Source organism: Salmo salar, chromosome 15 (genome assembly GCF_965601325.2).
Source record: "Salmo salar chromosome 15, fSalSal1, whole genome shotgun sequence".
Lineage (NCBI taxonomy): Eukaryota > Metazoa > Chordata > Actinopteri > Salmoniformes > Salmonidae > Salmo > Salmo salar.
In genome coordinates this window covers 75,345,299-75,370,447 of record NC_138305.1, presented here as the reverse complement: position 1 = coordinate 75,370,447, position 25,149 = coordinate 75,345,299, and the positions used below count along the sequence as shown (strand labels likewise).

General features: G+C 44.2%; 1 protein-coding gene across 2 annotated transcripts in view; it reads right to left on the bottom strand.

The window, feature by feature from the left end:
• Window positions 1-25,149, bottom strand: part of gpr153 (G protein-coupled receptor 153) — a 57,739-nt gene that overhangs the window by 15,226 nt on the left and 17,364 nt on the right. For both annotated transcript variants that reach the window (XM_014146171.3, XM_014146172.3), the window contains exons 2-3: window positions 22,371-23,035; window positions 15,244-15,673 (exon numbers count right to left, since the gene is read on the bottom strand). In XM_014146171.3, the coding sequence (XP_014001646.1) occupies window positions 15,244-15,673; window positions 22,371-22,759 (819 nt within the window). In that variant the 5' untranslated portion in view covers window positions 22,760-23,035. The remainder of the gene's footprint in view (window positions 1-15,243; window positions 15,674-22,370; window positions 23,036-25,149) is intronic.

The following is a 25,149-nucleotide window of genomic DNA, read 5'->3' as shown; positions in this document are numbered from 1 at the left end:
TTTAAAAATAAAAATTCTGCAATTCTATGAATTTTTCCATGGAGCCAAGATACACTATATATAAGAAAGTACACTACACGGCCAAAAGTATGTGGACACCTGCTACAGCTAGCTAGCACTGCAGTGCATAACATGTGGTGAGTCGTTGACTCAAAGAGAGAGAAAGAAAATAGTTTTGAACAAATTCATTTCTTCTTAAATGAAGGAGAAGAGAGAGAGAGAGATATTTATATATATTTGTAAATATTTATATATTTACAATTTCACTTAGTTAGCCGAATGCAGATAGCTAGTTTAGCCTACTCAAACACCCGGCTCAAACAGAGAAGGATGCTATGTTACCTAGCTGGCTATGGCTATCCAACACTGGAACTATTCCAAGTCAAGGTAAGTTTTTGGTTTTATTAATTTATTGCCACCGGCGCCTGCCAGTGTAACTTCTAAACTGCTTGCTAACTGTACACTGTACTGCATGATTGTAGCAGGTTTACTAACGCATTAACTCTAGTAGCTATGTTGACTATGACATTAGCTAATATGGTGACAATGCTGTAGGCTGTGTGTAGTGGTTATGACATGAAGGTTTGGCTTGGAAAGTTTTTTTTGCCTGGTCACATACAGCTGATGTGTTGTGCATTGAAGTCCACAAGCGAAGGGAAAAGGTGAGAGGAGGAGTTATCCAACAATCAAAAGGATCATGCTGTTTGTATGTGGCTGTCACGTCCTGACCAGTGAAAAGGGTCATTTGCCATAGTGATGTTCAGGGCATGGCAGGGGTGTTGTTTTGTGTGTTTTGGGGTTTGTTTGTTTCCAGGGGAATGTGTTCTAGTTTTCAGTTTCTATGTTTCGTTTTCCAGGTTTGGTCGAGTATGGTTTCCAATCAGAGGCAGGTGTCTTTCGTTGTCTCTGATTGGAAGCCATACTTAGGCAGCCTGTTTTCCTTTGGGTTTTGTGGTTGGCTGTTTTTCGTATAGTCGTTGTACCTTACGGAACTGTTGTTTGCCGTTTGTTTATTTTGTTTAAGTGTTCTCTCATAATAAAAGAAGATGAGCACTCAACACGCTGCGCCTTGATCCAATCCTTTCGACGCTTGTGACAGTGGCTGCTATGAAAGTGAACTGTGTTTGAGTGTGATCAGCGGTGTATTCATTCTGTCGATTCTATTGAAAAACGATTCTTAAATGGAGACAAACAGAACAAAACGGGGATAAACATACCTGAATTTGTTCAATAGAAACTCTCGTTTGCAACTGATGGACTAATGATTATACCCTAAATCAGCTAGATGCTGGCAAGATTGTGCAAGAAGGTTTGAATGTGTCAGTGTCTGTCACCTTGATTACTCAGATTTCTCTCGACCTGTGCACCTACGCTGTAAACTTTCATTCATAGGCTAGGTTGTAGCAACCTCATGATGGGTATCGGGGAAATTCTAGTATCATGTAGTAGCCCAAACCTATGGATGTTACATTGAACTGGGTGAATGGATTGTGAATGACAGTCATCCAATATGTTGTAATAGAAATAAGCCCCTGCTCATAAAAAAAATAATCGTCTTCCCTCTTCTTAAACGGCACTGACCGCCCCTGGATTCTACATATTCTGCAATGTAGCTGAGAGAACATTTGCTGTTTTAAAGATAATTTCCTGCAATACTATGCATTTTGCCATGGCTAATGCTGTGTTCTTTTTCTCAAACTTAATACCAAATTAAATTCTGTTAAATGAATTGTTTTTGGAAATTTCAATTCCCCTGACTGTTTTATTTTGGCAGTTCGGACTTAGACGTTCTGTAAAAATGCTTAGGGGGCCCGCCTAAGGGTTTCTATGGCAGACAAATCCCTATACTGTACACCGAAAGCCAACAGACCACCCAATCACAATGAATCAAGTCAACAAAATCCTCAGAGGACAGGCTTATTAGGGCTTACAACTAAATGCTCAATCAAGTTAATAAAATGAAATTCACATTTGCCTTTGAATGCACAATCTGTGAGATTTCCCCCATTCAATGTTCAGTTCAATTCAAATAATGATTGTTAAAGACTGTAACACCCTATGAGCTTAGTAAACTGTCATACCCTATCATAAACAAAGGATGTACGCCTATTACTCCTTCGTTGTTGTATTTTGGCATTTTAGTTTTTATAAACAAACAACACAATGTATAGCTTTGAAATACGTTTAAAACCATCATGTCGATCTCATGGACTGTCAGTCCTTCCTTGCACCGATAGATCAGTCTATGAATTTGAGAGGGGTTACATTAAACTCAGTTCCATCCCTCTAAGCTTACTCAAACTAAAGTGGCAGGGTCAGGCTGTTAAAATCACAGATTGTGCCTTTAAGCACCATAATAAAGGTACCGACATGTCTCCCCTCCAGCGTCTACACTTGGTTGACCTCTGAGTGGGGAAGTCACAGTTCATCTCAACACAAGGCGATACAGTCAGATTCAGAGAGACAACATGAGTGTATAACTATCATCATCACTATCATCACACACTCTGCATGTACCATCATACTATATACTAGCCTGGCCAAACAATGACACGGAGTACAAGGAGTGGAATGATAGCAAAAACAGACTGGTACCCGGGCTAACTCGCTACTTAAGGTCGCTGTAGTGTATGTTTATCCCTGTTTTGTTCTGTTTGTTTCCATTTAAGAATCGTTTTTCAACAGAATTGGCGGAATGAATACACCCCTGATCACACGCAAACACAGTTCACTTTCATAGCAGCCACATACAAACAGCATGATCACTTTGATCGTTGGATAACTCCTCCTCTCACCTTTTCCCTTCGCTTGAGGACTTCAATGCACAACACATCAGCTGTATGTGACCAGGCGAAAAAAACTTTCCAAGCCAAACCTTCATGTCATAATCACTACACACAGCCTACAGCATTGTCACCATATTAGCTAATGTCATAGTCAACATAGCTACTAGAGTTAATGCCCGAGCTGACAAGGTAAAAATCTGTCATTCTGCCCCTGAGCAAGGCAGTTAACCCACTGTTCCCCGGGCGCCGAAGACGTGGATGTCGATTATGGCAGCCCCCCGCACCTCTCTTACTTGTACAACCATCATTATCATTAGCATCCCACTCTACATGGATAACCATCATCATGCACTCTACATGGATCAATGGATCCATCCATCCGTCTTAGTGGGAGGGGTGAAATACAGTAGCATAGCAATTGCGGAAATCTACTAAATGCATGTATTTCTCAGTTAAAGTCCATAGAAATATAATGGATGAATGTTGTATTATAACTGCCCTTGCATTTAAATGGCTCATTATTCCAGGTCACCAGGGAGTGGCTGGAGATTTGTTGTGCTTTAGTAGGCACACTGGAAATACGATCCGCTTTAATCATTTTAAGGGTTTCTGTTGCACACACACTTTAGTCACAATTCTTTGTAAGGAAATGTTACGGGCAGAGGGGCATCACTCAGAGATGAAGTGTCGACACCAGGAGAGGCATAAAGCCAACAGATAAATCCCATTTAAAGGTTGCTTAAGAGCACACTTAACGATTGTTCACATATCGTATAACTGGGCCTATTCTGTATGTGTGTGTGTGTGTGTGTGTGTGTAGGGGGGGGGGAATTGTGTGTGTGTGTGTGTGTGTGTGTTTGTGTCTGTGCGAATGTGTGTGTTTCACCAGTCTCCACTGGTATGTGGTGCAGGTCAAAAGGGTGAAACTGTGTAGAAGGTATATGGATCCCACATGACATTAAGGATGAAGTGGCTGAGAACAGTAGCATTCAAGGTCACATATGGAATATAGAGGGGTTTAAACAAAGTGTTCATGAAATTGTCCCCAGCCACTAGTATAAATAAATTCATGGGTCATAACCAAAAGTGTGCTCTCTGTCTCGCTCTCTCTTATCGATTTCAAACAGCTGGACATGGCCAACTGGTTTACACATATAAATACTACCACTGCTATCTCTCTCTTTCTCTTTTGTATCTCTCTTTAGCTCTCTCTCGCTCGCTCTCGTTCTCCCTTTTTCTCTCTCACTCCAGGGGGAGATTATGTGACGCAGTAAACGAGGAATACACAGATATCATGGAGTGCCTCCATAAATCACACACACACACACACACACACACACACACACACACACACACACACACACACACACACACACACACACACACACACACACACACACACACACACACACACACACACACACACACACACACACACAGTATACTGTTGTGTATGTGTGTGATAAAACATAAACTCTGTCTACTGCTCCACCGAGAGTCACAAAAAATACTATACCAGTTTATCTTTCAATACTATAGGTGTCCCCTCGATAAGTATGTGCAATAATCCTCATATACCAACTCTGATGCCTTTGGTTAAATCTCTATTAGTAAGTACAAACGCCATTATAAATCAATCAATTGGCATCACCAGCCAATGTCCTGGAGCCTTCAATTGTAGCTTATAAACTGATCACACGATCAATTAAGTTGGATTGACTTGTTAATTGGGTAGCAAAGTCAAATAGCATCGCCTGCCTGGCTATACAGCAAGCAGTGTGATCCAACCATTGCTGACCTGAATTCAGTAAAGGGAAGTATACCAGGAATCTATTAACAGAACAATGGAATTGATTCCAATTAACATTGGAAATACTGATGAAGCTTGGATGCCCTGGCCAATAGTCAGCGCCAAAGAACTTGGTCTAAGCTTTATGCTGTCTATTGATGGATATAGGCCTATGGATATTACAGTAAATACCTGTTTATATATATCACGATATATGCCTGTAATTAATTGATGTCATGATATATGCCTGTATTCTTAGATATCACAATATATTCCTGTATTTTCACAATACAGTACATGCCTGTATTCATGAATGCCACAATATACTGTATATTGTCCAATTTCATCGTTCCACAATATTACAAGCTGTCTGCTGGCCCAAACACATGTGTACCAGATGCTGCTCTAACACTGCTGCAGCCTCTATAGCCTGTAGCCCCAGTCACGCTCATTAGGTTCCAAATGGGAGCAAACATTCTCAAACGTCACTGTGCCACCTGAACTTGTCCAATAAGAACACCAATAAAGTATTGTCCTACTGTCCTAATGGCAAAGATAGGGGGTGGGGTCTCTCCCTCATAGACCTCCCTCATAGACTTTGCCTTCCTGGTTCCTGGCTCCTTGCATGGTCCCTGCCTACTACCACCAGTCCCTCCTATCCTATCCCTCTGAGCACACCCACCACCGACTCAAGTCCGCATGATAACCCAAGAAAACGGCTCACTGAAAAATGGATGAGAACCTGACAGTGGAGCAGGCAAGCTGATGAATATAGAACAGAGTAATAGAACTCCTACACCCACTCACTTAAAAGAGGAGTGTTTTCCTAGAGAAAAAAGGCATTAACCACAACCTCTCTCCTTTAAGCCAAAACAACCACAATCATCCCAGGTTCTTCAGGCCTTCTTGGGAACTTGGGACTCTCTGATTATGAGAGTCGGCTTAGAGTTGGTCATTTTGACTTGCGCTCTTATGAATTCAATCACTCTCGTCTCCTCAGCTGCTGTAGTCCACAAGAAGAGATCATTAAAGTCAGTAAGGCAGGGACCACGGTGCATTCATCCTAACGCCATTTTGTTCCACTGTATAATTACTCAGTCTGGGCACATCCGTGGACATGGCAACAACACAACCTGAGCCACTGTGTGTGCGCCCGCTCAAATCAAATCAAATTTTACTGGTCGCATACACATATTTAGCAAATGTTATTGCGGGTGTAGTGAAATGCGTGTGCAATAACATCTAAAAATTCACAACAATACACACAGATCTAAACGTAAAACAATGGAATTAACAAACATGTAAATATTAGGACGAGCAATGTCGGAGTCCGCAGTATAAATATATATATGTGATGGGATGTATAGACATTATGGACAGTATGCGGATAGAATATTTAGTATATCTGTATAATATGTAAGATAGAATAGTATATATACAGCAATAGTTGAATAGGATGGCATTGACAGTAAACAGTTTGTAATTAAAGTGACCAGTGTTCCATTATTAAAGTGACCAGTGTCCATGACTATGTACATAGGGCAGCATCCTCTAAGGTGCAGGGTTGAGTAACCAGGTGGTAGCCGGCTAGTGACAGTGACTAAGTTCAGGGCAGGGTACTGGGTGGAGGCTGGCTAGTGATGGCTATTTAACAGTCTGATGGCCTTGAGATAGAAGCTGTTTTTCAGTCTCTCGGTCCCCGCTTTGATGCACCTGTACTGACCTCGCCTTCTGGATGATAGCGGGGTGAACAGGCATAGGCTCGGGTGGTTGATGTCCTTGATGATCTTTTTGGCCTTCCTGTGACATCGGGTGCTGTAGGTGTCCTGGAGGGGAGGCAGCAATATTCCCTCTAAGCTGCATGTGTATGCACAGTAGCCCCGAGACTGCCGTGCAGCTCCCCCGAGACTGCCGCGCAGCTCCCCCGAGACTGCCACACAGAATATATCAGCAGCACACAGAGAGAAGCACGAGATTGAACATCATTCAACTTTCTAGAACAGTGGTCACCAAGGGTATCTATAGGCTTGTGTTGTTGTTATTATTAGCAGCTTGGTTCTTTTTTAATATCAAGGAATATTTCACAATATTTCACTGAGACTGACCATCAGATGCAGACACGATCAGCCCAGTAAAATAAAAATTAAAAAGCTAATGATTCAAATGTATGCTCATTCAGCTGTGCTTCACAAGTAATACAACAACGGATCCATTAACAGTGTGATCATATAGCCTACCTCAAATTTTTAAATATAATCTTAAAAAATGACCCGAACAACAATGCATTGGCAGGGCAATTCAAGCAAAGCCAGTATGCAGGGAAGGTGTATTGGGCCTATATCTTACTGCACAAACGTCATTCCTACAGTACTGTTTTAAATTGGTTAATGTTGCATAGGCATAGGTTTTTTAAGTCATGTTCCCAAAAAAATATGCATCGGAGTAGGATTCTATTGCGTTGACACGCACTACTCAGTCGTATTCTACACAGACCGGTGCAGCATAAACAATCAGCCTATATGAAAATAAACCATTGCCATATATGGATCTGTGCCATTTACTTTGAACTGGACTGTGTTTACAGCATGAGTGGTAGTGAGTAGATGTGCTTGTTTTGAGATCAAACTGAGAGCTGCAAAGAGCCACATGTGCACATTTTGTTCATATCCTTTGCTAGTTAGTGAGTTATTAGCCCAGTTACAGATAATTTGTAGTCAGCAATTGGGGAGTGATTACTTCTTACAAGAGCGCAAAACATGTTCATTTCTAGACATCTTTGAAAAGCAAGTCAGGTAAAGAAGTTTTTTTGTCTTAAAGGGGCAATGTAGTATTTTAACAAGTGGAGGACTGAAGGACAAGTGGATAAACAGGTTAATGTCAAGCCCTGTATCCCCCCCCCCCCCCCAAAAGGTTCATAGAATGTAGACCTACATTGAACACCACACATTGGCTTCTACTGTAGGCTGAATTATAGAACAGCTATTTCCATGGTAAAATGTTATGGGATGCATGTTCAACATTGTTTTTGATGGTAGACTGTTCTGGTAGGCCTACATTATGATCAAATATCCATAGTAGCCTACTTGACCACTGTTAAAACTGTAACTTAGCGGGTACAGCCTCAGTGTTCACAGTAAACGTGTGTTGGAAGTTGCACAGAATTTTCACAACATTCAAGTTTGCGCTCAGCAGACCTGAAATTAGCTCATTCCAGGGAACATTGGCAGGCAGTGTGCCCCCGGTGATGCGTTGGGCAGACCGCACCACCCTCTGGAGAGCCCTGCGGTTGCGGTGGTGCAGTTGCTGTACTAGGTGGTGATACAGCCCGACAGGATGTCCTCAATGGTGCATCTGTAAAAGTTTGTGAGGAGCCATGCCAAATTACTTCAGCCTCCTGAGGTTGAAGAGGCGCTGTTGCCCCTTCTTCACCACACTGTCTGTGCGGGTGGACCATTTCAGATTGTCAGTGATGTGTATGCTGAGGAACCTTAAGCTTTTCATTTTCTCTACTGCATCCCCGTCGATGTGGATGAGGGCATGCTCCTTTTGCTGTCTCCAGAAGTCCACGATCAGCACCTTCATTTTGTTGACGTTGAGGGAGAAGTTTTTTCTTGGCACCACTCCGCCAGGGCCCTCACCTCCTCCCTGTAGGCTGTCTCGTCATTGTTGGTAATCAGGCCTACTAATGTTGTGTCATCTGTAAACTTGATGATTGAGTTGGAGGCATGTGGGACTACGTAGTCATGGGTGAACAGGGAGTACAGGAGGGGGCTGAGTATGTACCCTTGTGGGGCCCCTGTGTTGAGGATCCGCGTAGTGGAGGTGTTGTTTCCTACCTTCACCACTTGGGGGTCGGCCTGTCAGGAAGTTCAGGACCCAGTTGCACAGGTAGGGGTTCAGACCCAGGGCCCCGAGCTTAATGATGAGCTTGGAGGGTACTATGGTGTTGAAGGCAGAGCTGTAGTCAATGAACAGCATTCTTACATAGGTATTATTTTTGTCCAGATGGGATGGGGCAGTGTGCAGTGCGATGGTGATTGTTTGGAGTGGGATCTAGGGTGTCAGGTAAGGTGTAGGTGATATGATCCTTAACTAGCCTCTTAAAGCACTTCATGATGACAGAAGTGAGTGCTATGGGGAGATAGTCATTTAGTTCAGTTACCTTTGCTTTCTTGGTACAGGAACAATGGTGGACATCTTGAAGCAAATGGGGACAGCAGACTGGGATATGCTCTGATGACGCTGCTAGGGATGCCGTCTGGGCCGGCAGCCTTGCGAGGATTAACAAGCTTAAATATCTTACGTCGGCCACAGAGAACGAGAGCCCACAGTCCTCGGGAGCAGCATGCGTTATCCTCAAAGAGGGCGAAGAAGATGTTTAGCTTGTCCGGGAGCAAGACGTCAGTGTCCGCGACATGGCTGGTTTTCCCTTTGTAATCCTTGATTGTCTGGAGTCCCTGCCACATATACGTCTCATGTCTGAAACGTTGAATTGTGACTCCACTTTGTCTCTGTACTGACCTTTTACCTGTTTGATTGCCATACGGATTCTCAGCAGGTCGACTGCGGCTAACTGAATGATCCGACATTTGAACTGCCGCTGCTAACCAACGCAATAGACATTATGATTGGGACAGTTGATGCCGAATTTGGCCTTGTGCCACCCACCCATTTCCTAAAGGTTTCGAATCCGGAGTTGTTGTGTGGATGGATGGTGCTTAGTCTGCTTACTTGTGTGATGAGAACAGCGCTAAACCAAAGAGTGTGTAGAAGAAGAAAAAAACCTGCTGACAAAATTCAAGGTCATTAACGAGCAAGGAGGGAGAGTAAATTGACAGGCTACGCAGATGTCTACTGCTAACAAACCACGAGAAGTACATGACATAGTACATTAGCCATAGAGCAGCATTAACCCTAGGGTACAGACTTCTCTCTCCTATGAAGGAACACTCATAAGGTCAGCGAAATGGCTCCAGAAGCTGTATGTGATGCCATTTGTTGCAACACATTGGCGATAAATGGCAACAACCATTGATTATCACAAGGGTTTACTGTATGTCCCCTGCAATGCTACAAAACACTCTGTTGGGTAGAGCAGTCTTGCACAATGAGATGAGGGGGATTCCCGCCACACGCACGCATATGCACGCATAGCCACTTTTCTCTGCCCCCTAGTGTGATGTTTGGGAGCAACTCTTGAAGGGCACTGGAGCAGAGACACTCACACTCACACACACCCTGCCTCCCTCACTTCCAGAGCTACTTAAAGGCCCAGATGAGCTGGGTAAAACGTTAAAGTTAATTTAAATAATAAACTAGTCTTATAGGAGGCCCTACGGGGAACATTAGTCTACTAATTAACGATGGTGACCACTTTTTTTTACTTTTTGCATTTACTTCACACTGGCCCACACTGAGCATACTCTGTTCATGCTCCGTTCTCCTGCGAGGTAGCTCATTTCTATGGTGTTTTGAAGTCCTCCTGTGCTGACTCAAAGTGCATCCTCTTCCTTCCCATCTGCTTCAGCCCTACTCCCTCTTTGGAGCACAACGAACAGACGGAGCTCCGCTGATGTCAGACAAAATGGCTGCCACCACTGCGAGGGGGCAGCGGGGGGTGGGCAAACATTGAAGGCCTACATAGCAGTATACTGCATGACATTTTAAGAAGATGCAAATGCTTAGCAGCATGCTAAAATGTGTGGAATGCTATGTGACGGGAATAGGATTTCTTGAGGAATTATCTGAGAGTTGTAGCCTTATCCTAGTTTGTCACTTGCCTGCTAAAATCATAAGTGCATTACTGAATATGATACATAAATCTTTCAATCCGCAGTTGAGTTAGCATGTCACAGGCGTGTTGCTAGGGGAGTCTTTGAGTGCTTTTGTGAGTGAGAGTGTGTGTGTGTTTGTGTGTGAGTGAGTGAGTGAGTGAGTGAGTGAGTGAGTGAGTGAGTGAGTGAGTGAGTGAGTGAGTGAGTGAGTGAAAGCATGCTGTACAGCTTCTTTATCTACATATTTAGGCTTGCGTTTGTAATGGTACATGTATTCGTATTCAACCGTTTGATACAGGGACCTCGGTTCGGGCTGCACTGTGAACCCAAATGAATAGATAAAAACATTGATATTTCCATAATGAAAACACGAGGCCTATAGGCTATGCCTACGCTGCGTTGTAGGTCTATGACTCGGGTAAAGCTGAGCTGGAAAAACAACAACATTTCAGGCTATTCTGTTTAAACAACTAGAATCCATGTGCATGTTGTGATGAAAATTCTAATCTTAATTAGTGCTGTCCTTTTGTGAGACGCAGCCGGGAACTAGTTCTGTACGATAGCGAATGGTGGGGTCAATCAACCAGAATTGGAGGATCCTCCATCATCGCTTAAATCTCCAGTTTGGGAAAATGTTGGCTTCCCAGTAGATTACAACAGCGATGGACAGAGAGTTGTGGATAAAACGTTAACAGTATGTTGCCACGCTTAACGAGAATAGCCTATGCAGCCAACAACTGAAATATGTTGACACATTTACGCCAACATCACCCCAATATATAAAAGAAAGACTGAAACGCAAAGAAACAGCAACACTGCATCATATTCCCTCTGCATTCAAGCAGCCCTTGGCAGCTGACTCTGACAGGGCCAAAGAAATTGCAATAGCAATAGGTAGGCCAGATTTATATATTTTTAGTCTTTGCTTTGTAGTCGTGGATATGCACCCATTCAAATCAAATCAATGTTATTTGTCACATGCACCGAATACAACAGGTGTAGACTTTACTGCGAAATACTTACTTACGAGCCCTTTCCCAACTATTCAGAGTTAAAAAGTGTGTGCGTATGTGTGTTTTGGAGTGTCAGTGTAGTATGTGTGAGGGTGTGGGTAGAGTACAGTGAGTGTTAATACAGCCAGTGCAAAAAAAAGTGTGTCAATGCAAATAGTCCGGGTAGCCATTTGATTAACTGTTCAGCAGTCTTATGGCTTGGGGGTAGACGCTGTTCAGTAGCCTTTTAGTTCCAGACTTGGAGCTCCGGTACCGCTTGCTGTGCGGTAGAAGAGAGAACTGTCTAAGCCTTGGGTGGTTGGAGTCTTAGAACATTTTTAGGGCCTGGATAGCAGGGAGCTTGGCCCCAGTGATGTGCTGGGCCAGACGCACTATCCTCTGTAGCGCCTTGTGGTTGTATGCCAAAGAGTTGCCATACCAAGCGGTGATGCAGCCAGTCAAGAAGCTCTCAATGGTGCAGCTGTAGAACCTTTTGAGGATCTGAGGGCCCATGCCAAATCTTTTCAGCCTCCTGAGGGGGAAGAGATGTTGTTGTGCCCTCTTCAATACTGTGTTGGTGTGTTTGGACCAGGATAGGTCCTTACTTATGTTGACACCAAGGAACTTGAAGTTCTTGACCTGCTCCCCTACAGGCCCATCGATGTCAATGGCCCACCTGTGAGTGGCCCGTCAGGAACTCTAGGATGCAGTTGCAGAGGGAGGTGTTCAGTCCCAGGGTCCTTAGCTTATTGATGAGCTTGGAGGACACTATTTAGATTTATTTCTTTTGGTCATTTAACAGAACACTTATGTGAGAATGCTGTTCATTGACTACAGCTCAGCTTTTGGCACCATAGGGCGACAGGTAGCCTAGTGGTTAGGATCTTTGGGCCAGTAACTGAAAGGTTGCTGTTTTGAATCCCTGAGCCGACTAGGTGAAAAATCAGTTGATGAGCCCTTGAGCAAGGTACTTAATCCAGAGCAATTAGGGTTAAGTGCGTTGCTCAAGGGCTCATCAGCAGATTTTCTACCTAGTCGGCTCGGGGATTCAAAACAGCAACCTTTCGGTTACTGGCCCAACGCCCTTAACCACTAAGCTACCTGTCGCCCCATGGTGCCAAAAGCTGAGCTGTAGTCAATGAACAGCATTCTCACATAAGTGTTCCTTTTGTCCAGATGGGAAAGGGCAATGTGGAGTGCAATAGAGATTGCGTCATCTGTGGATCTGTTGGGGCGGTATCCAACTTGGAGTGGGTCCAGGGTGTCTGGGATGATGGTGTTGATGTGAGCCATGACCAGCCTTTCAAAGCATTTTATGGCTACAGATGTGAGTGCTAAGGGGCGATAGTCATCTAGACAGGTTACCTTGGTGTTCTTGGGCACAGGGACTATGGCGGTCTGCTTGAAACATGTAGGTATGACAGACTGGATCAGGGAGAGGTTGAAAATGACAGTGGTGACACTTGCCAGCTGGTCAGCGCATGCTCTGAGTAGGCATCCTGGTAATCCGTCTGGCCCTGCAGACTTGTGAATGCTAACCTGTTTAAACAGCTGGTGCTCTCATGCATGGTTCAGCGTCGCTTGCCTCGAAGCGAGGATAGAAGGCATTTAACTCGTCTGGTAGGCTCGCGTCACTGGGCAGCTAGCGGCTGGTTTTCCCTTTGTAATCTGTGATAGTTTGCAAGCCCTGCCACAACCGACAAGCGTCAGCCGGTGTAGTAAGATTCAATCTTTGTCCTGTATTGACGCTATGCCTGTTTGATGGTTCAATGGAGGGAGTAATGGAAATTATTATAAGCGTCCGAATTAGTCACACTCCTTAAAAGCGGCAGCTCTAGCCTTTAGCTTAGTGCGGATGTTGCTTGTAATCCATGGCTTCTGGTTGGGATATGTACGTACGGTCACTGTGGGGACCAGTGATTGCACGTTCGCCAATAGAACGGAGGGTAGAGGCGGTTTATCCACTTGCCACGGTTTATCCACTCTGTGGTTTTCCGGTGGTTGTCAGCAACTCTTGAAAGTGCTCGAAACACATTACAAACTTCCCTTGCATCCATTTCAGCAAACAAGTAGTACCTGCTAATTGGCCAATGCACTCTGTGTTGCATTTACTTAACAGTGACAGCCCATAACATTAACCTGGAATGGGAGATGTACTGTGCTATAGGCACACCCCCTTTATGAGAATCATCTGACAGTGTCATGGTGCGTTTGTAACCAAGATGCAAGTCGGTATTTACCACATACAACTGGGAAAAATTCACTATGAACGGCCTTCCAACTGGTAATTACTTGTGGGAAACTCATCTTGAGCACCCACTTCTCCTACATGGTGTCCTCTGATGTCACATACTAAGGAAATGGCCTCTATAACAGCATTTTTGGCAGTTAAATGCAACAGCAAAACATTATTCATAAAAAGCAATCTATTAAAGTGGTTTTTCAACTCTATAATTTGTTTACACGCATGATAGCCAATTGGCATTTCTCAACGAGTTAAAATAACTTGAATACATCCAACTGCTATTTACGACTTCACAACTGGTAAATTCCCACCTCCCACATGGTTACAAAAGCTGAGTGGAAACAACAGACAATGCCAGAGTCACAACAGACAATGCCAGGAACATTGTGAACGCTGAACATCGTGAATGGCATGTAATTCTCCCTTTGTACCAAAAACTGAACCGTGACCCCAAAATTGCAATACGTACCGTGTTTGGTGAACCATTACACCCTTTACCGACGGCAGAAATTGATTAAGCTACAGCACACAACAGCTCTATAATTCAAACCACCAACTACAAGGCTTGTATAACTGAGTTTGTATGTATTATTATTTGTATTGTATAGTTTTAGCAACAGACTGTATAACCATCCAATACATCTAACCTGTTTTTCCCCCACCGCTGCATAAGTGGGGCATACTTGCCCCCCCCCCCCCGAACTGAAGGACTTTGTCTTCTATTGGTTCATGTGACAATTTTGGTGCCAGATAGGATGTGGGGGGGGGCGACTATGGGGAAAGGCTCCATAAAACCCATATGTTTTGCACACAAACACACACACATACAAACACACACACACACACACACACACAAACACACACAATTTTAAACGTGAAAACAACACAACAACACAACACCGCCACTCTTGTCAAGATGGCTCAACACCGCCTCTACTTCCTATAGTGGCTAAAGAAATTTGGCATGACCCCCTCTCCAAATACTACCGCTGCACCCATCGAGAGCGTCCTGACCACCTGCTTCACTGCCTGGTATGGAAACTGCTCCACCCACAATCGCAAGGCCCTCCAGGACATCCACTCAAAACAGTGCATGAGGAAGTCCCACAGCAACATCAAGGACCCCACACACCACAGCCACAGACTGTTCACTTCCTTACCATCGGGCAGATGGTATCGGAGCATCGGGTCTGATACCAACAGGCTCAGAAACAGTTTCTATCTACAAGACATCAGACTGGACTGACCACCTGCACTGATTCTCCGCAACTTAGCACACATGCACTCACTCACACACACATACACACACATCCACATACACACCCATGCAACACACACATCACAACTGCTGCTACTAGACTTTTATTTATTACTGCTAAACAGTTTTAACACCTGCTCTCCAATCCCCCCTTTCCAGACACACGTGTAAATATTCTACTATCAATTGTTGAGTGCCTTTCCTATATTTATACTTATGCTGAACATTTTATTATATTCTACCAGTGAGCCATTTACTGGTTATTCTTATTTTTATCTTTTATTATTTCTTATTGTTGTTACGTTATCGAGAGGGAACCTGCAAGTAAGCATTTCATTGGACGGTATATACCATGTGTATCCTGTGCATATCACTATTAAAACTTGAAGCTGAACTCACCAGGATGGGGAAGCCGGTGAGGAAGTCATAAATGAAGACGATGCCGCTGATCAGGTAGGTGATCTGCAGCGAGGTCTTGAGCGATTCCGAGCCGTCGATGGACGAGCGCCGCTTGCCCTGCGCGTCTTCCACCACAATGGTGGGCACGTTGAACTTGTTCTTGTCGGCCTTGTGGCCCGCGTGGATGGCGAAGGTCTGGAAGAGGGCAATGCCGATGCAGATGATGCCCATGGCCACGCTGCCGCCGATCAGCAGCAGGAAGCACACGCCGAAGCCCAGGCCGATCTCTGTGACGATGAAGCGGCAGTCGCGGGCATAGAAGCGGTCGATGGTGTCGTGCCAGCCCACGGCGGGCAGCGTGGACAGGATGAAGGACACCATCCAGATGCCCATCACCGTGTGCACCGCCTGCTTCTTGGTATTACTCAACCTACATGGGGGAGGAAGAGGGGGATTGTAAATAACATAATCCTATCTTTGATGTCATAGTTATTCCCTTAAACTGTGGTCTGAAACTCCTGGCTCTGCAAACCACACTCCACGTGGCTTGCAAAGTGATGTCTAATTCCTACACGATTCCTATTATTAGAGTCAACTTGGGGGAGGAAGAGGAGGGGGGATGTTTGAAGATCTACTCCACATCATCAGAGGACACGATAATAAAACTGCCACAAAATCTAAACTTCTATATGAGCTTCATGATATTATAAGGATCGGTCTGAGAGAACTTGATTACAATCAAATCAATATTACACGAATAGACTTACTTAATGCACATCATTTCAATATCATTCTATGAATAACACCATTCAATTGGATAGAGAGTAGGAGAGGAAATCAATGGAAATGGTTGGTTGATGACCCAGATCATTGCCATGCCCTTTGGTATATTTGTCTCCTTGGTCTATTTAAAGGGTTCTCCCTCACCTCTAACTAATTGTTTTAGCCTAGCAATTTGTTCAGAGTGTTAGTGTCCTCTGGAAGTATGCATTTGCTATGTGCACGGCACACATCAAAAAAAATACTGCAGGAGGCTGGGGCATTTCTCCTTTTAACACATCTATTACCTTTATTTTACTAGGCAGGTCAGTGAAGAACAAATTCTTATTTTCAATGAAAGCCTAGGAACAGTGAGTTAAGGTTAACTGCCTTGGTCAGGGGCAGAATGACAGATTTGTACTTTGTCAGCTCGGGGAGTCGAACTTGCAACCTTGCGGTTGCAAATCCAACGCTCTAACCACTAGCCTACTCTGCCACCCCAATCTACAACAGACGACACAGGCTTTACCTGAACTAAGACACACACACAGTTGCAGCACATGAAAGCACATTCACAAAGTTCAACTGCACAAAGACTGAGTCTGGAATTCAAATCGAACTGCAATGTTGATGCAGTGTCATGGTTTAAAAACTGCTGCACTTCTCAGGGCTCTATTCGATCCGCATCGCAGAAGTTCAGATTTACAGAATGATTGAAATTGAAAGACCACATTCACGGTAAACGCTGCATATCTCGGCTCAATGGGAAATTACCTTTTCATCTGTATGGCAGAATCAGTAACGCTTCAGTTTAACAGACTGAACTAAGCCCTGACACTGAAAAGCAAGTCTCAGGAAGCATTAGTGGTTTTAATGTACCCAAAATAATTCAAGCCACTGTCTAAATACACCAGTGCGAGTTTGATTAAACAGAGCCCTGAAATTCAATAACTAAACTAGAAAGAATTGAAGACATCATGAGAGACGGTTTATGTTGCAAAGGCCTCTGGTTGGTTGCCTTACTTATGGATACCCGATTGTATGATTTTTGGGGGGTTGTTTTAAGAAAGTGGCTATGGTATAAAGGGACTCAAGAGTATCCAGGCAGATTTTCAGAGTTTACTCCGGCTCAGGATGCCCCTCCTCCAACCCCCATAGCCTACCACAACTGTCCGAGAGGAGTTTTTCGGTAAACCCAAGCTTTCTTTCAGGGGAGAGATCAAAGCCAGCCTCGTCCATCCCCCTCTTCTCTCATCTCCTCTTACCCTCATTCACATCCTTTGATTAATCTCCCTCGCTTCACAGAGACATTGTACGTGTGTCTTTGCACAGAGAACGACACCAACCTCACCAAATGAAGTAAAGTATACAGTATTACAAAATATATAATGGTAGATTTTGAATTGGTCTGTGCTACATGTATGCAGGGTTATGGGAACAACGCATAGAGGAAGGCAGCAGCCCTGGGTCTGCCATGTTTGCATTAATCTGCCTTTATCGCTGTGCTAAAGAAGTGGGTCTCTTAGCTGCTTCGAGTCACAGATCGCTAGCCTTTCCTCAAAGTGCCTGAGGTGGGAGCAAAGAGAGAGATTTACGTCATCAAGCTGCTTGAATCTATTACTATAAAAAGAGAGGAAGGAAGAGAAGAGAAGAGAGAAAAAAACTCCTGAGAGATAGTGAGCACTGGCTGATGAGAACAGATGCTGAAGCATTTGTTTCCAGTACAATGGCAAAATTCATAATTCAGGCCTTCAGTATGCTCACGTCAGGTAAAGGACACGACCATGTACATTCAAAAGGGGAAAATGGGTGTGTTTCAGGTGAAAGATGAAAGTGTCACACCCAGATCTGTTTCACCTGTCCTCGTCTCCACCCCCTCAAGGTGTCGCTTGTTTACCCCAGTGTATTTATCCCTGTGTTTCTTGTCTCTCTGTGCCATTTCGTCTTGTATGTTCCAAGTCAACCATCGTTTCCCCGTACGCCTGCCTTTGCTATTCTCTTTTTTATAGTCCTCCCGGTTTTGACCCTTGCCTGTTCTGGACTCTGTACCCGCCTGCCTGACCATTCTGCCTGCCTTGACCACGAGCCTTTCTGCTACTCTGTACCTCCTGAACTCTGATCTGGTTTTGACCTTTCCCCTGTCCACGACTATTCTCTTGCCTACTCCTTTTGGATTATTAAACATTGTAAGACTCCAACCATCTGCTTCCTGTGTGGGCATCTGGGTCTCGCCTTGTGTCATGATAGAAAGAGGTTATATGTGGAATTACATTGTTAAAAGGAGCTGGAAAAAAATGTGTGAGGGTCTTTATGGGAGCGGGGTGAGGAAAAAGATGACTTTTGGGGACAGAAGATGGATAATGTTATTGTGAATCAAGCTTCAGGTCTATAACTGACTCTTGCTTGCTCTTTCCCTATCCCCGTCTCTCTTTTTTGAGAGAGCGAGAATCTGTACACAGGTTTCACAACAATTTGGGATGATTTGTTTGGACACAAACCCATAGCTTCAGCTACTCTGAAATTATATTAGGTAAAGATAATTGAGGACAAGCACCGGTTGTTGGGTAAACAAAAATGTTGTTAATTGTATTTTTTGGCAAAAACCTTGTCTCTGCTGGGCTGGAAAATTGGCCTTGTTAACTGTGATCTGAACATCTGTAGACAATTTGACAATAGGAGCTAGAATAAGTTAGTATCTGTGCACAGGAAGGGCTATTTAGAGAATCCTTATAAATACACACCATTTCATTCATCTCATTGTCATCAACACACAGTATCCATCTCCCTGTTTTCATTGGGCTGATTCTGACATTCTAAAATGGCATTCAGTTTCAAAGTGGTTGAAATGTTACTCTTAAGGTGGTTTGATACCCACCCCCAAACTCATTTGGTTTGCAGTATGGTTTTTTCACTAAAATGTGTTTGTTCATGTGCACTTGGCCTGCAATTACATCGCTCTTCAGATGCATTCATCTAAAAATGATTGTTATGAACTTTTTGATGATCAACATGGGGACAGATTTGCATAACAATAATAACTTTCAAACATTTTGAAATTAAAAGCACAAACTTCACTTTTAATCTGTTATTCAAATAACTGTCAAAACCGAACCACAGTTGGGGCCTCCTGAGTGGCACAGTGGTCTAAGGCACTGCATCTAAGCGCTAACTGCGTCACTACAGATCCTGGTTTGATCCCAGGCTGTGTCGCAGACGGCCACGACCGGGAGACCCATGAGGCGGTGCACAATTGGCCCAGTGTTGTTAGGGGAGGGTTTGGCCAACCGGGTTGTCCTTGTCCTATTGCACTCTAGAAACTACCGTGGCGGGCCGGGCGCAATGCATGCTGACATGCTGACATGGTCGCAAGGTATAGGGTGTTTCCCCTGACACATTGGCGCGGCTGGCTTCCGGGTTAAGTGAGCATTGTGTCAAGGAGCAGTGCAGCTTGGTGTAGTTATGTTTCGGAGGTCACACAGCTCTCGACATTCGCCTCTCCTGTATAGGAGTTGCAGCGATGGGACAAAACCGTAACTACCAATCGGGGAGAAAAACAATATATTTTTTAAACAAACCGCAGTTGATAAACAAGTTACAAATGGTGGCTTTAAAACGCAGCCAGGTTTCTCCTAGTCCTACAACCTACTTGTAGTTCTGAGATTTGAAACATCTTTATTGAGGGGCACGTAAGGTAGAAATGGCACAGAACAGATCATTCAGATAAGTTGGACTTTGACCCTAATTCATGGTTCCTGTGTTGTTCAAGTGGCTCCAACGAGGATCACATTACTTCTGATGGTTGTGGAAGCCAGATGGTGCTGGATGGAAGTGATGCAGCGGATGCTCTCACAGTCTAGTAAGTCTAGTCCCACACGGGATTACCTGGATTCCACACCCAACAGATGTGTCCAGGATAAAGTGAATTCACTGGGAACGCATCACTAACTCTCCCGTTTCTCTAACCCTATGAATCAAAGTCCATCAGACACTCAGTCAGATTTTTGAAATGATGATTGGCATGGTTGGAAAGGATGAGTATGACTATGTGTTCTGGGGGAGAGATAATGTAGCCTAGGCTATATTTGGCGAAATTATATGATGTCGCTGTAGCTGAATGCTTTGTCAGAGGGAGGCTGCATTGAATTACTTGAATGTCTTGTAGAAAAACGTAATTTACTGTACAACTGTTGTTATAGCTAGCTGTTAGTAGATTTGCAAATAAACTCACAATGTAGATTACAATAATTCTAGACTACTGGAAGGTCATTAATCATTTGTAGTTTATCTAATGCGTGACAAAATGTAACTTTGCAATCCCACGAACAGGTGTAATGGTTGTAATTACTAAGTAACAATGTCTACCAATTACACTGCACCATTTCTATTTATTTTTTTATTTTTTTTGCTTTACATTGTTGTCCGATCTCCCAACATTATTTAACTACCATTAAGACAGGTATATGCACCACTTAAAAAAAAGTGGGACCAAAAGCACAATCAATGGCTGCCCTGTATATACAGTGAATTCGAAAATGTCTTCAGACCCCTTGACTTTTTCCACATTTTGTTATGTTTCACCCTTATTCTAAAATAGATTCATTTTCCCCCCTCATCAATCTACACATACTACCCCGTAACGACAAAGCAAAAACAGGTTTTAAGAAATGTTTGAAAATGTATTATAAATGAAAAGAAAATCACATTTACAGGACATAAGTATTCAGACCCTTTACTCAGTACTTTGTTGAAGCACCTTTGGCAGCGATTACAGCCTCAAGTCTTCTTGGGTATGACGCTACGATTTGGGGAGTTTCTCCCATTCTTCTCTGCAGATCCTCTCAAGCTGTGCCTTTTTGGATGGGGAGTGTCGCTGCACAGCTATTTTCAGGTCTCTCCAGAGATGTTCGATCGTGTTCAAGTCCGGGTTCTGGCTGGGCCACTCAAGGGCATTCAGAGACTTGTCCCTAAGCCACTCCTGCGTTGTCTTGGCTGTGTGCTTAGGGTCGTTGTCCTGTTGGAAGGTGAACCGTCGCCCAAGTCTGGGGTCCTAAGCGCTCTGGAGCAGGTTTTCATCAAGGATCTCTCTGTATTTTGCTCTGTTCATCTTTCCCTCGATCCTGACTAGTCTCCCTGTCCCTGCCGCTGAAAAACATCCCCATAGCATGATGCTGCCACCACCATGTTTCACCGTAGGGATGGTGCCAGGTTTCCTCCAGATGTGATGCTTGGCATTCTGGCAAAGGAGTTCAATGTTGTTTCTCAAGGTCTGAGAGTACTTTAGGTGCCTTTTGGCAAACTCCAAGCAGGCTGTCATGTGCCTTTTACTGAGGAGTGGCTTCCGTCTGGCCACTCTACCATCAAGGCATGATTGGTGGAGTGCTGCAGAGATGGTTTTCCTTCTGGAAGGTTTCCCCATCTCCACAGAGGAACTCTGCAGCTCTGTCAGAGTGACAATTGGGTTCTTGGTCACCTCCCTAACAAAGGCCCTTCTCCCCCTATTGCTCAGTTTGGCCTGGCGGCGGAGTCTTGGTGGTTCCAAACTTCTTTCATTTAAGAATGATGGAGGCGACTGTGTTCTTGGGGACCTTTAATGCTGCAGAAATGTTTTCGTAGCCTTCCCCAGATCTGTGCCTCAACACAATCCTGTCTCAGAGCTCTACGGACAATTCCTTCGACCTCATGGCTTGGTTTTTGCTCTAACATGCACTGCCAACTGTGGGACCATATATAAACAGGTGTGAGCCTTTCCAAATCATGTTCAATTAATTGAATTTACCACAGGTGGACTCCATTCAAGTTGTAGAAACATCTCAAGGATGATATGTTTAATGGAAAGAGGATGCACCTCAGCTCAATTTTGAGTGTCATAGCAAAGGGTCTGAATACTTATATAAATGAGGTATTTCTGTTTTTTTATATACATTTGGAAAAATGTATAAAAACCTTTTTTCGCTCCATCATTATGGGGTATTGTGTGTAGATTGATGAGGAAAAAATATAATTGAATACATTTTAGAATAAGGCTGTAACGTAACAAAATGTGGAAAAAGTAAAGGGGTCTGAATAACTTCCGAATGCACTGTATGCCTTTCCACTTTTCTTTTGGACGTGCAACATTTCACAGCATCTGTAGAAACCAGACAAACAAACGTAGTCATTGTTTGTGTGCGTCTGTAAGTTATTGTTCGTATGTATAAGTTTGTATATGGAGTGAGAAAAATATAAAATGGAAAAAAAAACAATTATTAAAAAAAAAGAAACCAATGGAAAAGATATGGGCCACTCGCACAAGAGAGTCCACCAGCCTGCAACAACACACAGCAAGAGAGAAGCAGTCAAACTAGACGCCAGTTCTTCCCCACACATACCTGTAGTTGACGGGCCAGCGCACCATCCACATGCGGTGGTAGGAGAGTGAGGTGACTGAGAAGCAGGTGACCAGTGTCAAGGTGTAGAAGGTGGACACGAACACCTTGCACAGGCCCTCGTTCCACTGGTAGCTGGAGTGCTGTCGGCGCAGGGTGATGACGCAGTACATGGTGATGGGGATGGCCATGTTGAGGATGTGCGTGCCGGCCAGCGTGCAGATGAGGAACTCCAGCGGCTTCCACTTCTTCTGCTTGGCGCTGACGCTCAGGATGCCCCAGGCGTTGGCCAGGATGGACACGGCTGAGCACACCAGCCAGGCCAGCGCGTTGGTGCTGATCACTTCGCTCACCTCATCCTCATCCATGGCGGAGCGCGGGGACGACGCCATCGGGGGGCGGGGCGGCGGCAAGAGGAGAGGTCACAGCGGAGGAGGAGGTAACGGCGTTGGTAGTGGTGGAGGCGGGCAGGAGGGGGCGCAGGGCACGGCAGGGCGACTCGAGCATCCTACCGGGGCGGACAGGCACTTTCCACAGGATAGGTGGTGCAGCAGGGGACAGAGGGCATGGTGGTGGCAGCAGCAGGAGAGAATGAGTAGAAGGGGAGGGTGAAGGAGGGGGAGAGACTGGGGAGGAGTGGCCAAGCCCAGCCAGCGTCGCTAACAGGCCTGGAGAGGGTGAAAAGGAAGAGAAAAGAGGGGAGGGGAGAAGGATACAAAGAGAGATGATAAAGGAGTAATAGTTTACATTCACATTACTTCAATACATAACAATTCCAATTCAATTTTAATAATCAACTGATAGGCCACTCATTGTAAAACACTTATGGTGAACATGGTGCAAGCGAAGGCAGGTTAATTTCATGTGCAACCAAAGAGAATTTGACAACACACTCCAGCAGAGTTTACAATTTCGACCATCTATTAGGTTCATTGGATGAATCCAAAACTAGACTCTACGGTAGGCTACGGATGCTATAAGGTAGGCTTCACCATTCACTGCCATGTCCTGCAATTAGCCCCAACTTGGGGAATTTCACCATCTGGAAATAATGAAATGGTGACAGTAACACGAAATCCAATTCTTGCTCCTGATTCAAACTGGCGGTGGTGTAAAGTATATTGTATAGTTCAATACAGAAGCATACCAAGATGCTACTGCATTGAATACATTTTTATCACATTTATTCCCAATAATAGATACGGCCAGTATGGTAATAGGACATATGACAATGTGTCAATCAACTCCCTGTTTTCCATAAAATGTCTGTATGAACAGCATAATGACCCCAGAAAATCCACTTGCCACTCTTTTCACATCAGCCATCCGCAGGTATGTGTACACTGCATTATGCTCTTTGATCAGCATTCAAAGCTATTTTCTCTGTCAAATTGCCCTTGCTAGAGAGAATACACAAAGGAGATCCGTTTTCCCCCACACCACAGTGAAGCGTAAAACACTTGGCGCAGCTGGAGTGTTGTCAATTCACTTCTATTTCCTGTCTGTTTTGTTGTCCGAAGAGTGATGTGCTCTGGGCCGTACCCCAAGGAGAGACACTCAAAATGAGTGACATGTCATCGCTTAGGCCTCTCGTACAAAGGCTAGCCAACTTATCCGAGTTCCTGCCTCCAACAGCTGTTGCATTGTTGTTGTGGTGCTAGCTTTCGGTATGAGCTTCACATTCAGGGTTGCATTGCAAAAAGATACACTACATGAACAAAAGTATGTGGACACCTGCTCGTCGTACATCTCATTCCAAAATCTTCCCCAAACTGTTGCCACAAAGTTGGAAGCACAGAATCGTCTGGGATGTCATTGTATGCTGTAGCGTTAAGATTTCCCTTCACTGGAATTAAGTGGAAGTGTTCTCTTGGCATCCACCAAACCCAGATTTGTCCCGTTGGACTGCCAGATGGTGAAGCGTAATTCATCGCTCTGGAGAACACGTTTCCATTGCTCCAGAGTCCAATGGTGGTGAGCTTCACACCACTCCAGATGGCGCTTGGCATGGCGCATGGTGATCTTAGGCTTCTGTGCGGCTCCTCTGCCATGGAAAACCATTTCATGAAGCTCCCAACGAACAGTTCTTGTGCTGACTTTGTTTCTGGAAGCAGTTTGGAACTCGGTAGTGAGTGTAGCAACTAAGGACAGATGATTTTGAAGCGCTTCAGCACTCAGCAGTCTTGTTCTGTGAGCTTGTGTCACCTACCACTTTGTGGCTGAGCCGTTGTTGATCCTAGACGTTTCCACTTCACAATAACAGCATTTACAGTTGACTGGGGCAGCTCTAGCAGGACGAACTGGCTTGTTGGAAAGGTGGCATCTTATGACGGTGCCATGTTAAAAATCACTGAGCTCTTCAGTAAGGGCATTCCACTGCCAATGTTTGTGGAGATTGCATGGCTGTATGCTCGATTTTGTACACCTGTCAGCAACGGGTTGTGCTGAAATAGCCGAATCCACTAATTTGAAGGGATGTCCACATACTTTTGAATATATAGTGTATGTTATGATACAGAGTACTGTGTTTTTAATAATCTAAATCAATCAATCACTCATTCAATCAATCAACCAACTACATTCTACACTAAGGGAAACTACTGGGTAAAGACATCAGATTAACATCAACTTTTGGTTGATATTTGACTGAATTCCCATTTAGCAAGCACTTATTGGATAACTGCTGGTTATGAGACAGCACACCACTGCAGGCAGGCAAGTCAATGTCAGAACCTTGTCATTATACTGATGACTAATGATGGTGGGAAAAATTGATACAGTA